Below are 13,779 nucleotides of genomic sequence, written 5' to 3'. Positions count from 1 at the left end.
CCTTCCTTTACAAACCTTTATTAGGGTCTTCATACCTTCTCTATGGGGATGTCACAGCCAGTTGTTTTTAGTCATCGAATGTTGATTTCTTATCTTTTCTTCTGTGACTATAGTTGCATCTTTCACGATCTCTTCTTTCTTTCTTCACATATTGCTCCCTAGGAATTTCCATCCATAGTTCCTTCATCTTTGTCAACTACCTCATATTCCATATGAGGACATATTTTGTTGATTTCATCTTGTCAATACGTGAACCATGCCTTCATGCATCTTTCTAAGGGAAGAGATCCCTTTTCTTTGATCATGCTCATGAGGTAGAGCATTTACCCATGCTATCTACAACTATATGATGACATGATTTAATCTATCAAATATGTACATCCTTTTGGTCATCTAGACCTCCTTAGACAACTTCTTTTCCTTGATTGAATGTACTTCAACCATCTTGACATGTTGCACTCCTTTGTCACCATACTATCATCCTTCTACACAATGGATTCCACACAAAGGTGAAATGATCAGCGAGACACTTGCTTCTTCCAAGAGAGGTGAACCTTATAATGAAGATTCCAGCAGAGGATTTTGATTATCCTCATCTTGCAAATGATCCTTCCTAATGATGATGATGCATGACAAACTCTTTCTATCCTTTATCATGCTAGATGACTTTCTTCAATCCATAAGTACTATTTGTGCTTTCAACGAGGTAACCAAGAGTTACTATCATCGTGACTGCTGCAACTATGTATACTTTTGCTTCAGCTATCCTTTCAGGCTTCTATAATGATGTCATAAGCTCTTTGCTAAAATTGTATGCTTCTAATATGATGCCATCTTCTACTAAGATGTATCTTGTCATAATGCTTTTCATCTTGATTGCCATGGTAGAGGTCTTTTCACCTCCTACTTCTCCTTCCTATGCATTTGAGAAGCCTTAATAGTGAAGATCTATTGCTGTAGATTTCTTCTCATCAGGTTCTTCCACTTCTTCGGTGATATGGGCTTCATTTCTTTTTTTTCCTTTTGTTGTCCTTCTTGAGTTTCAGACAATCTCATTTGAAATGCCCATATTCTTGACAACCATAACATTGGATCTTTGACATATTGATCTTTCCGAGGACCAAACTTTCTTTGTCTCTTAGCCATGGCAACAAATGCTTGAACTTGTTCGCTAGGTCACACGTCACTCTTTGCTTTTAACCTAGTTACTTCAATCGTACACAATGACCAAATTTCACTGAATGAGGTTGCTTCCTTCTTTACATAGATGCTTAATACGAAGTTGCCCCATTTAATAGGTACTGCATTGAGCACCATGGTCGTCATTTCTTTATCGGAAATTATTTCCCCCAACTCTTGCAGTTGGTCTCTTATTTCTGATACCCTCATAAGATATGAGACTATCCATTCTTCCTTTGATACCTTCATCTTATATATCTCGGTTGTGAAAGATACGACTTCTCTAGCGGTGCTTACGGAGAATAATTCTACTAACTTCTCGTAGATTTCTTTTGATGTCTCAAACTTTGCAACATAAGGCATGAGGGTATCCTTGATGGATTCCATAAGGATCCTTTGAGCCAATGTTACTTGGGAGCGGGAGCGGGAGCGGGAGCGACCATTTTCAGAAGCTCCCGGTTTGGGAGCATATCCGGTAGCGATTTTTTTAAAATATATATATTTTTTAATTTTTGATACATATATGTCAACAAAAACATGTAGAATGATGAATTAGATATAAAAAACATAAAAAAACATAGATTGATCATTGAACCATATCACATCAATCATCTAGAAATTATAATCTTCATCAACCATGTCCACAAGTTAGTAAAATACATATTACAACTGCAACATATTGAGTCTCGTGAATCATGATTCATCAAATTCAATCTTAAAGTTTCAACTTCAAGCTTTCAAAATTGAAAATTCAATATATAACATTTATCATCATTGATCACCAAAGTTGTACTTGTAAGCTAAGTTTAACCATTACAAGAAGTAATATCTTAGATATTTCTAAGTCCTAACTTCTAACTGTTAACATGAAATGAAATGTTATAAAATGAAACATGAATAATGAAATGAAATGAAACAACTTTAGTCTTTCACGAAGCATCATATTCATAATTCACAATCATTACCAATGAGTTATAATTGCCAACTTCAAACTTCAAATTTTCGTTGTCACAGTCATATATTGTTTACAAAAAATATTATTATGATATGAAAGAGTCAAGAGTCAAGAGTCAAGGACTCAAAACTCAACAGTTATGAAAACTAATAGAAACTAAAAAAGACAAGTAAATTGTAAATCTACATGTGGCCCTTGCCACGAGAGTCTCCAGGAGTATAAACAGGTCGTGGTGGTCTTCTAGGAGTCTCCCGCACAGATCGACGACCAGAACTAGAAGGCACATGCCCTCCACGTGAGGGTGTAGATGGAGGTGGCGACATCAAAGGAACAAGACTCGGACCTCGAGCACTACTACTGGATGGTGGAGGTGGAGGTGGCATGGCTGCTGCAGCTGCAGCTGCTTCATCTTCATCCCTTATAAGTTACTCTTCCAGTTCTTCAAGATGCACTATACCATCCTCCAAATTGTCATCCTCTGGGTGATTGTCCCAAATTTTATATGTGGGATCCTCATAAGCCCGATCACAGTAATGACTCAACAACCTCAAGTTGTAGTGCACATAAACCAAGCTTTCTGCTCGGTTTTCATTGAGTCTGTTTCTTTTCACATTGTGTATGAAGCTGTAGGTGCTCCAACACCTCTCTGCAGAAGAAGTATTCACAACCTGTGATAGAACTTTTTTTGCCAATTTTGGCAAAAGTCCATGGCCGCCATATGTTTCCCACCATGTGAGAGCATCAAATTTGTCTCTGTCTTCTATTGCATGGAAGGTACCAAACAAACCAATGCCACTGAAGTATTTGCCTATTTCAAGGCGCACAACTGCACATTCCTCCCTGTCAGGTATCAACTTTTCTAATGCTTGCAAATATCCACTAGTTACCTCTACATCTAAATGGGGTTTGGTCCTAATCCCACCCCCTGGTGCAGGTTGGCCCAACCAAGATGTAGAGTAGTATTTTGGCATAAGGATATACACCAAGCAATGTAGTGGAAGATTAAGTTTATTCCACCGTTCACACACACAATCGTGAATCAGTTTGTACAAGTTGGGATCTCTGTTATGAACAATATCTTTTATTTGCCCCAACATGGTATCCATTTGCTCATACACCTCGCCAATCACTGGTTTGTCTGTATCTGCAAACCGAATCATGTGATAAATGGGCTTGGTGAAATCCAATACTTGCCTCACACTTGTCCAAAACTGACCATCAAGAGTGGTCTCCTCCACCAGTTCAAAACCCTGCTTGTTAGCTGCATTTGTAGCCCTTTCCTTTAATACCTGCCAATGTGGACTTGATACCATGCTAGCCAATGAATCTCTTACCTTCAAAAGGCGCATGAAGGTGAGGTAATAGCTACAAATCTGGTCTTCGCAATCTTCAACAACTCCAATCTCGAGTGACTGTGGAAAAGGCCATGGGTATTGCTATGATTTGTAATAAATTTTATCATTTGTTTGCCTTTCTTGTACAAATCACCAATCCATTTGTATTGTGCATTTTTGTTCTTGACAACATCATGCATCAGAAGGTTCAATGTGTGAACCAAACATCCAGACCAAAATATGTTGGGGTATTTATCCTCAATAATTGCTCCCACTACCTTACAATTAGGAGCATTATCAGTGATGACTTGGATGACATTGTATGGCCCAATACGGTCAATTGTTTCAAGTAATGCTTCTGCAATGTTGATGGCGGTCCTGAACTTGTCTGAGTAATCATGTGCAGTTAGAAAGATGGCACCACTAACAGACACAACAAGAACACTTATCAATGGCTTGCCTTTTACATTTGTCCATCCTTCAGATACAATGGACACCCCATGGTCAGTCCAAGAACTTGTCATTCTATTCAAAGAATGTGATATTTTTGCTTTTTCATGATTAAGTCCAACGGTTCTTGCCTTGTCATACCTAGGGCTCTTGTATCCTTTAGGGGCATCATTTATGGCAGAAACCATTTCGTGCCAATAAGGTGAGCGAAGAGCATTGAATGGTATCCCACATGCATAGAGAAACCTGTAAACCTTTGAATCCACATCATTCCTACACCCCTCATCAAGGAAATCTGATATGGTTCTATGCCTTAAACCTGATGACCTTGTGCCTCCATATCCACTGCCTTGGGAGGATGCTGAAGGAGTTCTTTGTGCTTGTGATTGTGAGCTTGGTTCAAAGAAACCCTTTGATTTTTTTGATTTGTATTGGGCTTCCTCCTCTTCCCTTATGTATTTGGCTCTATCCGCTGCTGACACTGCTGGACAAGTTTTGATTCTTATTTGTTTGTCTCCATCCCATGGCCTTTTCCTGCAGAGGTGTCTTTTGGCACGGGTGTATGAACCTGTGTAATCATTGTTGCAACGAGGGCAATGAAATTTAGTGGTTCCACCCCCTCTCCCTGTTTCAGCCCTGTTAACATATTTCCACAATGGGCTTTGGTCTTGTTTAGTTTTTTGAGAGTCATGTTCACCCTCCTCTAGCTCCTCCTCACCGGGTTTTTCATCAATTCGACTTTCTCCAGCTTCTTCATCCCCCTCTTCATTTTGGCCCCTCCCTTTCCTACTCTCCAGCACCATGATAACCATAAAAGGGACCAAGAAGAGGAAGATGCCAAGAAATATAGCCAGGTCCATGATGTTTGATATTTGTAGTCTTTTGAATCTGCAAATTAATTTAATTTATTTAGATTAATTAATTTAATTTAGATTCATGATTTTTTTACTAAATATAGTTAATAAACTAAATAAACTAAATTAAACTAACTAAATTATGACCTAACTAAATTAAACTAACTAAACTAACTAAACTAACTAAATTACTAAGTTACTTACCTCTTTGCAGGCTTGCTCCTTGCTCCTCGCTTCTCCTTGCTCCTTTGCTCTTGCTTTCCAGCTTCTACTCAACTCATTCAAGTGATAATGAAATATTTTTAGCCCCATTGGGTTTTTAAAACAAATTTATCTATTTATTTATTTTTTTAAAATTTGATTTTTTTTGGCGTTCGCGGATTTTTTTTTTTTTTTGGTTCGCCTTTCGCCGGATCACTCCCGGCGTCGCCCGATTCGCTCCCGGAGCGAAAATTTAAATCCCGGGAGCGATCGTTCCCTGATTGCTCCCGGGCTGTAATTTTCGCTCCGGGAGAGACGCTCCCGACAATGCTTCCGAAATTGGCATGGAGCGGAATTTTTTTTGTCGGGAGCGCGGATTGGGAGCGGGTTCGGGGGGGGGGGGGGCGCGCTTCCCCTGCAACTCTGCTTTGAGCCCTTATTTCCCCTTTCATATACTTGGCTAGAGCTTGAGCTTCTTCCTTTGGAGGTTTAGTGATTGAACCCTTAACATGTCCAACGACTTCATTTTCTATGAGGATCAAATCTGTCCTCTTCTTCCATGCAAGAAAGTTTGATGACCCAACCAATTTGTTGTTTTCCTTGCAAAATGAATTCATTTTGATAGATTCAGACATAAATATAAAGATACTTACTTGTCAAGTGAAGATACTCCTTGATGATGAAATCTTCAACTTGATGCTTTTCTTGATGATGTTGATAATAGAAGATGTCTTCTTGATGAAGATGTCTTCCTTCAAGTATGCTTTGATAGTGATCCTTGACTCAAGAAGAGGGAGATCACCTTGATTCCTTGATGATGATGGTAGTGCTTCTTCCTGCTTCCCTTGGATGTAGAGACTTCAAGATGCTCCATTGTGTAGTCTTTATTTGAGAGGAGGTAGGGTCCTTGAGATCTTCTTTTCCTTGTGATAATGATTGAAAAATGTGTGAGCTTCTCAAGAATGCTTCAAGTGTAAAACCCTTCTTCGGAAGAGCTAGGGTTTTGAGGTCTTCTTCTCTTTGAGAAGTGATGATTTTTGAGATGTGATAAATGGTCCTCCTTGATGATCCTTAGATTGCTTGGCCCTTATGTATTCGTTCTTGATGGTTCAATGTTCTCTTTGATGCCTTGACCTTTGATATTCCTTTTGATGGTCCTTCTACAAGCTGCCTTTCCTTGTCTTGTCACCTTAGCTCTGATAACATTTTGAGAAATCTAGGGTAGCTAGATTAGGTGATTTCTCTTGTTTTGATAATTGCTTGAGATGTACTTTTACTTAACTTAATTAGCTTCTTCCTTCTGTTGTTATCTTTAGTGTTCTTATCATCAAATATCTACCAAATCATAAAGAACAATGAGACTCACACAAGATATAGGCGATCAGCGAGGGCCAAAACCTCTTCAATCTGAGAGGAAAACCCACTATAATTCTTCTCTTCTTATAAAACTTCAATTGACAAATTCCAAGACCTATGGCCTTTGACCAAGACCCTTCCTAGACAAAGTCAAGCTTCTCCTTGATGAGCTTCTCTTCCTCCAAGTCAACACTGGTTAAACTTGCTTCACAACTTTAGATTTTAGCCCTTGCTCAGAAATTTGGCTTGTTGTTGCAGGTCTGTATTTTCAGCCTCTTTTGTAGAAACCCTAGTTCACATGTGTGACTAGAATATGGACAAAATTTACTTTCTTCTCCTTCGCTTGACTTGAGCTGATCTCCTTGGAACTTTGGCTTGTAAGAAAGATTATTTTCCTACCTTGTTTCAAGCTCCTTGAGGTGACTATACTTTGGTTCCACTACAACAAATTTTGCCCTAGTCTCCTCGCACGTGTGAACAAAAATCGCTGAAAAACAGTTCTTACAAACTTCTTTTTCTCTTCCTTGGATTCTTCTTCTCTTTGCTAGGTATCTTCTCTCTTCTTGTGCTTCCACGAGATGCTTGAGTGAGTGTATGCTTGAATGAGGCCGAGTGCTCCTTTATATAGGCTTCTCAACTGTCCAATAGGCCGACTTGTCCTTCTAGCTAGGCCAACTTGCACTTCTTGAAGGCCGACTTGGTCTTTGCACCATGACGAGGTCTTGGAGGGTCTTTTGACTGTATTTTGACTCAATTTTTTTTTTTTTACAATATGTAACATGCCCAAATGGGTCTTCAATACATGACAATGACTCAATTGACTTGTAGACTAAATGACAAGCCCTAGAAGCACTCAATGGATGCTTGACCTAAAAATGAATTTCCCTTGAGCATGAAACCCATGCCTCAAGAACAACAATAATAAATTTATTTTATCTTTACATAAATCATGTTTACATGTCATTATGAAGACCGAATCTAGTTACATATTTCAACACCTTCATTGCATCCAAGAGTACCCTTTGTGCCTTTATCTCCCTCTTAGCTAGGGCGGCCATCTTCTTGGCATTTGTTGGCTCTGGGATCACTTTCTCAACAATCTTCTAGAGATTGTTTTCCTTGAGGACTAGGGAGACCCTATCATTCCAAGGTAGGAAAATTTGAGGCTTCGTCCAATCTGTCTTCAAATCGAAGACCCACTGCAGTCATGTTAATCTAATCTCAATTGAAAAATTTGTTGTTATTGATGTTGTCTTGTGTCCCGCAGTAGCTGGATGTTTTAAGCGGCTAGTCATCTTTCTTCTATGAGAGATGTGCTATTATGACCATGAATTACAACCAACACTTGAACGACCCTTCAGGCCTCACACTCTCGAACTATCTCGTAGCTTTGCTGGTGGCTTGTTTCTTTTTGCCTTGCGTGGTTAACTGCTCTGTGTCCCACAAACCTTGTGTGCTTTCAGCTTTGTTTGCATCGCCTTTGCAGCCCCTTGCTGGCTTGGTATTTTCTGGCAACTAGTCAACTCCAACACTCTCAATCTCCCTCTGCGTGTTGTTTCCAACCAAGTGTTATTCGACTCCAAAACTATCGGTCTCCCTCTGCTTGACAGTACTGCCGCATGATCCTTCAATCACCTCCTTCCTCTCACACTTACACATGACCTCCGTTGAATTTTGGATCAACGTAGCCCATGATTGCACCTGCTGCAGCAACCTGCTCCTATTAGTGTTGTGGCCTAACACCCTCACCCCTGCACCTACAAACCTTGTGTCTGTCGGATCTAATAGGTTTGTCGCGGGCCTTGCTGTAGGCCACCCAAGGTCATTCTTTTGTTATTTTTTGTCTTTTTGGGTTTACCTTGCACTTTGCCCCAGTTGAAAATTTTCCTACTGGCTAGCCTTTTCTATATGACATACACCTTGCATATGACCCTTTAGTTCTTGGCTTGCAAATAAAAAAATAGTGCCTCATATGCTTACAACTAAACTTAGCCTTCTGCAATGCTTGTATGAACCTGGCCTATTTGGTGATTCAAAGATCGGTTCTTAGAGTTTACGCTCTAATACCATGTTAATTTTGTGAACCTAGCACTTGAAAATTAATTCCTAGCAGATTTATCATAGATGTATTGAATAAATGCACAACTGGGTTCTCAACGCAATTATTCAATATGCAAACTACTAATAACTGATCTTTAATCACATGTGGCACATACATATTCTGCCCAATCAAATCAATTCTTCATTAAATCTTAATTAGACATACATATTCTGCCCAATCAAATCAGTTCTTCATTAAATCTTAATTAGAACCTACTTGGGCTCTCATCCTGGGATAACAACCCAACTAAGAAATTTACAGTTACAACATACCCTAGATTTGATCTAGATGATTAGGCCCTAGATCTATCCTTGATCTCCTTGGCTGATATGGATCTCCTATTCTACACCTCTGCACTTTCCTTAGAGCTGGCACACTTGAGTATTGCACTCCTCACTTGAGAAAATTCATCTCTCAATGGCTCATGACGTTGTGTGGTGTGCCATTGTCCTCTCCTTAGCCTTGCTTTTATAAATTTACATTGAGCTAAATCCCTAACTTCAGTTTCCAAAGTGATTGATGTTCAAGATTAGGTTTCCCCTCACTTGAGATCAACGGTTGAGATTAAAACATATCAACAGAGTAAATACTTTAATTTTCCTAAGTTTTTATAGCTCAATAACCAACATAATTAGTTATGTGCCTTTACTAAGGCTAAGTTACAATGTCAAATTACTCATACTTGAGCAAGTGTTCTAAGGAGACTTTGGGCAAATTTTTCACGTCTAAACACTCGGGCTTGTGCAAAAGTACCTGCCCGAGCTATAAACATCAATAGCAAGCACATTGGAGGTTTTTTTAATATGAATTTGAGTCTCAGTTGCTTTCCCATCAACGTTGCTTCAACAAATCTGGTTTAAGTTATTCTTGTTTAGTATATTGTTATTATTTTATTATGTTGATAGACATGTTTATTTTGGAATTGGGCTTCCAGAATTTTAATATAATGATCAATAATTATTAAGTGGATCATAGGGATATCATCTCCATAGAATATTATAGAATATTCTAAGTAGTATACACAAATCAAAGGCTAAGATTTATTTCCAAAGTAGTTATGCTTTTTTTTTTTTCCTTTTAATTAAATTCATTAATTAAAAAAATGTCAAGTGAACAAGTGTCATAAGAAAGGTGTTATTGTCTTTTGGGTATGTGGTGTTGATAAGCCATGGTATTGGGACATGGTATTGTAACAAAACCTATTTATAGATTAAGAATCTCTATGATAAAGTGGGGGTGAATTTCCATGGTTAAGAATCTTGTTACATGTTTTTTCTAAAATGTATATATGTCTAACTTATATATTAATTCTTTTCTTTTTCCCGAGGAAATATTTGGGCAGATCCACTCGAAGGGATCACTTTCTACCAGCTTATTAGTAGAGCCTAACCCCGAGGGCATCAAGGAGAATTGACCCCGTGACCTCCCATTAGCAAGGTGCTTTTAGCAATGGGAACTCGACCTATTGAGCTAGCTCTTGAGGCTTATATTTTAATTCTTTTTATCATTGTAGTAATAAAATATTTTAAATAAAGTTATAATTAAGTTAATTATTATGTTTTTTTTTTCCTTAAATTTTAACAACTTGAATTGTGTGATGAGATAAGCGTTTTGATGCTTATTATATATTGATGCCAATTGGCATTTACCAGCCATTTAATTTATATGGCTACACTAGTTAATAAACAAATTTAAAATTTCATCGATTGTACCATACAATATTGGGGATAATATTTCCTAATTTGGAGAAATAATTTGTGTAGGGCAATATGCATTTTGGGAATAGTATTTATCTGTAATATGTTCATATATTGTTTTTGTTTTAATAAGAAATTTATTGTTGTTGAAGGGTGTCCCCTTTAGAATGCAATGTTTGTGCAGTTAGACAACAATTTACTATAGGGCAAAGAAAAACATTTCTAGAATTCCATATATTTGTCTTCATTTCTATAGGTGATTGTAATGGTATCTAAATACAATGCCTGCTTGATGATCAATACCCTTGATTTCTTTTAGGTTGTGCCCCTGTACTTGGTTAGAATTTATGTCTCCTGCATGGTGGCAGAGGTGATGTTTAGGTTGCTGTCTTAGTTTGTTGAGACCATTGGTTCTATTTTACTGCCATTGAATTGTTGCCAGCTTTGATTTTACTTATTTATGTTTTGCAGAGGCTGTGCAATGCTTAAATTTGGCTGTTAATCTCTTTCTGGAGATAGGAAGATTGTCAATGGCTGCAAAGCATTGCAAGGTAATGCAATCATTGTAGTGGAATTGATATGACCTTTTAATTACACGTTGTTCATGTCTTTACAAATGGAGTATTTATTGTTCTGCTACCACAATGTCATTAGAATAAACTCAAAGATATGTGGCACAGTTACATGTTTTCAGTATCATTCTGTTCTTGATCTAGCCATTTATTAAATCTAGAATATATTTTTTCTGTAGGAGATTGGTGAGCTATATGAGGCAGAAGAAAATTTTGAATTGGCAATGCAATATTTTGAGCGTGCTGCAGACCTCTTTCGAGGTGAAGAAGTTACTAGTACAGCTAACCAATGCCAACTTAAAGTTGCACAGTTTGCAGCCCAGCTTGAACAGTGAGTTCAGTATGGAAAGATGGATTGTTAACATGAATATTAGTGTCACACTTCCTTTATGTGGGATAATAACTGACCATAGGTTTTCCACTTACACTGAATGGGAAGTTTTCAGTGTTCAGTTTGTGATGGTAATGTTTTTAGCAAAAATGTAGAACCCTGCTTGCCATTAGAATATACTGATTGATATGCTTGGGTTGCAAATTTGATTGGGCATTTTTTTTATTTGTGATATACCTTTACTTTCAATTGTCTAACCAGAGCCATTTTAGTTCATTCTCTTATAATCCGATTTCTTGCCCATATTATTGTGTTCGTGTCTGATGCTTTTCTTAAAGCAGGTTTGTTTCAACCAGAAACTTGCTAGAGTATCTCTAATATACATCCACAAGTTCTCACACTGTCAGGCTAGGTTGGGTAACTACCAAAATTGGATTTTGTATTGGTGAATAACCTTATATATAATTACAAAGCGACCCATCATCTTCCAAGTTCAGTTCCTATTCTAACCGTCTATAATTACAAAGCGACCCATCATCTTCCAAGTTCAGTTCCTATTATGACCGTCCATATTTCCCTTGCATATTTACAAAATATACACCAAATTCCCAAGGATTAGGTGTCTAATATTCCCCTTCCTTAATCTGAAGGGGTGTTAATGAGCTGAAGCTTCATTCTGAATTTTTCAAACTTTTCTCTTCCAATTGATTTGGTGAACATGTTTGCAATTTGCTCATTTGTGGAACAATGTCTAGGTGAATAGTCTTGGCCTCCACATGATATCGAATAAAATGATACTTTGTGTTGATATTGTGAAAATTTGGAACCCGAATCTTACTGCAGCAACTAATTAAGTTTCTTCTATTTGTTAAATATACTGAACAAATTATTCACTGTGTTCTATGGTAAATATCGAAACTAATACACTTTGCAGCCTTCACAAAATAAATACTGCAGAAGAAATAAAAACAATGGAAGAACAGATGCGCATACACAATAATACACTGTTATTTTTGGACTAATGTCCCTGGAAAAACCCAACTTGGGAAAACCGGTGCAGCAGCTGAGGGTTCTATTTATATTAAGCAGTAGTAAATCTGAGTACAAATATATGGGAGCCCAAATCTAGCTTTCCAACAGAGAAATAACTGACAAGAGATCTAGTGAGAAAAATCTCACTCCCACCAGTGATCCGACATTGACCTTGGCTCAACATGAGCTGCCCCTTGCTTCCTTGGCGTCAGCCTATGCAGATCTGCGTCCCACAACTTGGACCAACGTCTCTCTCGCTAACTGATCAACTGTTATTTGGAAAATCGATCCTCTTCGCCCTCGGGCTCCCACTTCGGCTTTTGGCACTGAATTTCGACTTCTACTTAGCAAAATATGGATTTCCCTTTGAAGCTTTGCACTGCCTTTCTGCTCTGCGCTGCCTCTCTATAGCACTCACTACCTTTCTGCTATGCACTCACCGGATTGGAGAAACATCCTTCCAGCCTTACTATCCCTGCCCCTCTCTCACTGCTTCGACTTCACTAAATCACCTCCAGCAACTGACTGTTGCTACTCTGGAGTTCGATTTCCCAGCAAAATCGAATTTCTGGTGTGTTCTCCAACCCCCATCGAATTTCTTCTGATAATCTCTCGTTGAGATATCAACGACCAAGATTAAAACATAATCAATGGCTAAGATTAACTAGAATTCGATCCATGTCTTCTTCTAGAAGATTCTCACCATTGTTGATTTGGGGTGGCATCAGATGTGCTCTAGCCACGAAATTTGGTGGAGAGGTTGGGACACATGAGATCTCCAATACCCAGAAAGGGTTTGGGCAGATTCTAAACAGTTCAGGAGATAGTAAAATAATTAATACTTTTAATGCAGTCCCTAAGTCTGAACTTAGGGAAAATAAAATATTAATGTGTATTAATATGAAACTGTGTTAGAATGGTCCATGGATAAAGCCAAATCTAATCTTAGTCGTTGATTAGGGACTTAATCTCGACCGTTGATATGTCAACAGGGAAAGTATAAGAGGAGGCTTGAGGGTCACTTGGAGAACACACCAGAGTGATTAGTCATTCTATTCTCTAGAAGGTTTGCTAAGAGAGATAGAATTAGTGATCGGGAGTTGCAGTTGAGGGGTAACGAGTAGAGAGAGACAAAGAGGCAAAGATAGTGCTGGGAGATCAACAGCCAGGGCTCACGCAGGGCCATGCAGAGGCAGCCAGGAGCTGCGCAGTGCTTCAGAGAGGCTAGCGTAGTTGACGCAGAGGGCCAGAAGGCTGAAGCAGGCCCCTCTGAGGCTAACGCAGCCCTATTCAGGGTGATGCAGGGCCAACGCTGGGCAGAGAGAGGCTGACGCTGGGTTTATGGGGCAGATTGGAATTGAGGAGCTGCCAGAGGGTTTATCCGAGGTTTTAGCCGAGACATCTGTCTCAGACTGAGAGGTACTATTGCCAAGGGAATTCTCTGTCGGGTAAGCCAGATTTGGCACTCAGATTGTACTCTGAAATTGCTTAATAAGAAAACCCTCAGATAGCTGCACCGGTTTTCCCACATTGGGTTTTTCCGGGGACATTGGTCCAAAAATAATGGTGTCATATGGTGTGATTATTTCTGTTTCCTTTAGTTGCTGATCTGTAATATGTTGAGCATGCATTAGTGTTTATTTTCAATATTTACATTGTAAATAACTTGTTAAGTAAAATAACAAGTAGATAGGAATAAATCAGATAAAGTGCATGG

General features: G+C 38.6%; 1 protein-coding gene across 3 annotated transcripts in view; it reads left to right on the top strand.

The window, feature by feature from the left end:
* LOC149162355 (alpha-soluble NSF attachment protein 2-like) overlaps window positions 1-13,779 on the top strand; it is a 196,457-nt gene that overhangs the window by 93,428 nt on the left and 89,250 nt on the right. For all 3 annotated transcript variants that reach the window (XR_016261925.1, XM_089437231.1, XM_089437230.1), the window contains 2 exons: window positions 10,599-10,678; window positions 10,879-11,030. Coding sequence is in view for 2 of the 3 variants with exons in the window: in XM_089437231.1 (XP_089293357.1) it covers window positions 10,599-10,678; window positions 10,879-11,030 (232 nt within the window). In the remaining variant the exon portion in view is untranslated. The remainder of the gene's footprint in view (window positions 1-10,598; window positions 10,679-10,878; window positions 11,031-13,779) is intronic.

This window comes from Pinus tabuliformis, chromosome 5_2 (assembly GCF_031772625.1).
Source record: "Pinus tabuliformis cultivar Carrire ecotype Pingquan chromosome 5_2, CPIR1, whole genome shotgun sequence".
In the NCBI taxonomy this organism is placed as follows: Eukaryota; Viridiplantae; Streptophyta; class Pinopsida; order Pinales; family Pinaceae; genus Pinus; species Pinus tabuliformis.
Note: the sequence above shows the minus strand (reverse complement) of the source record. Positions and strands in the feature narration are given on the sequence as shown.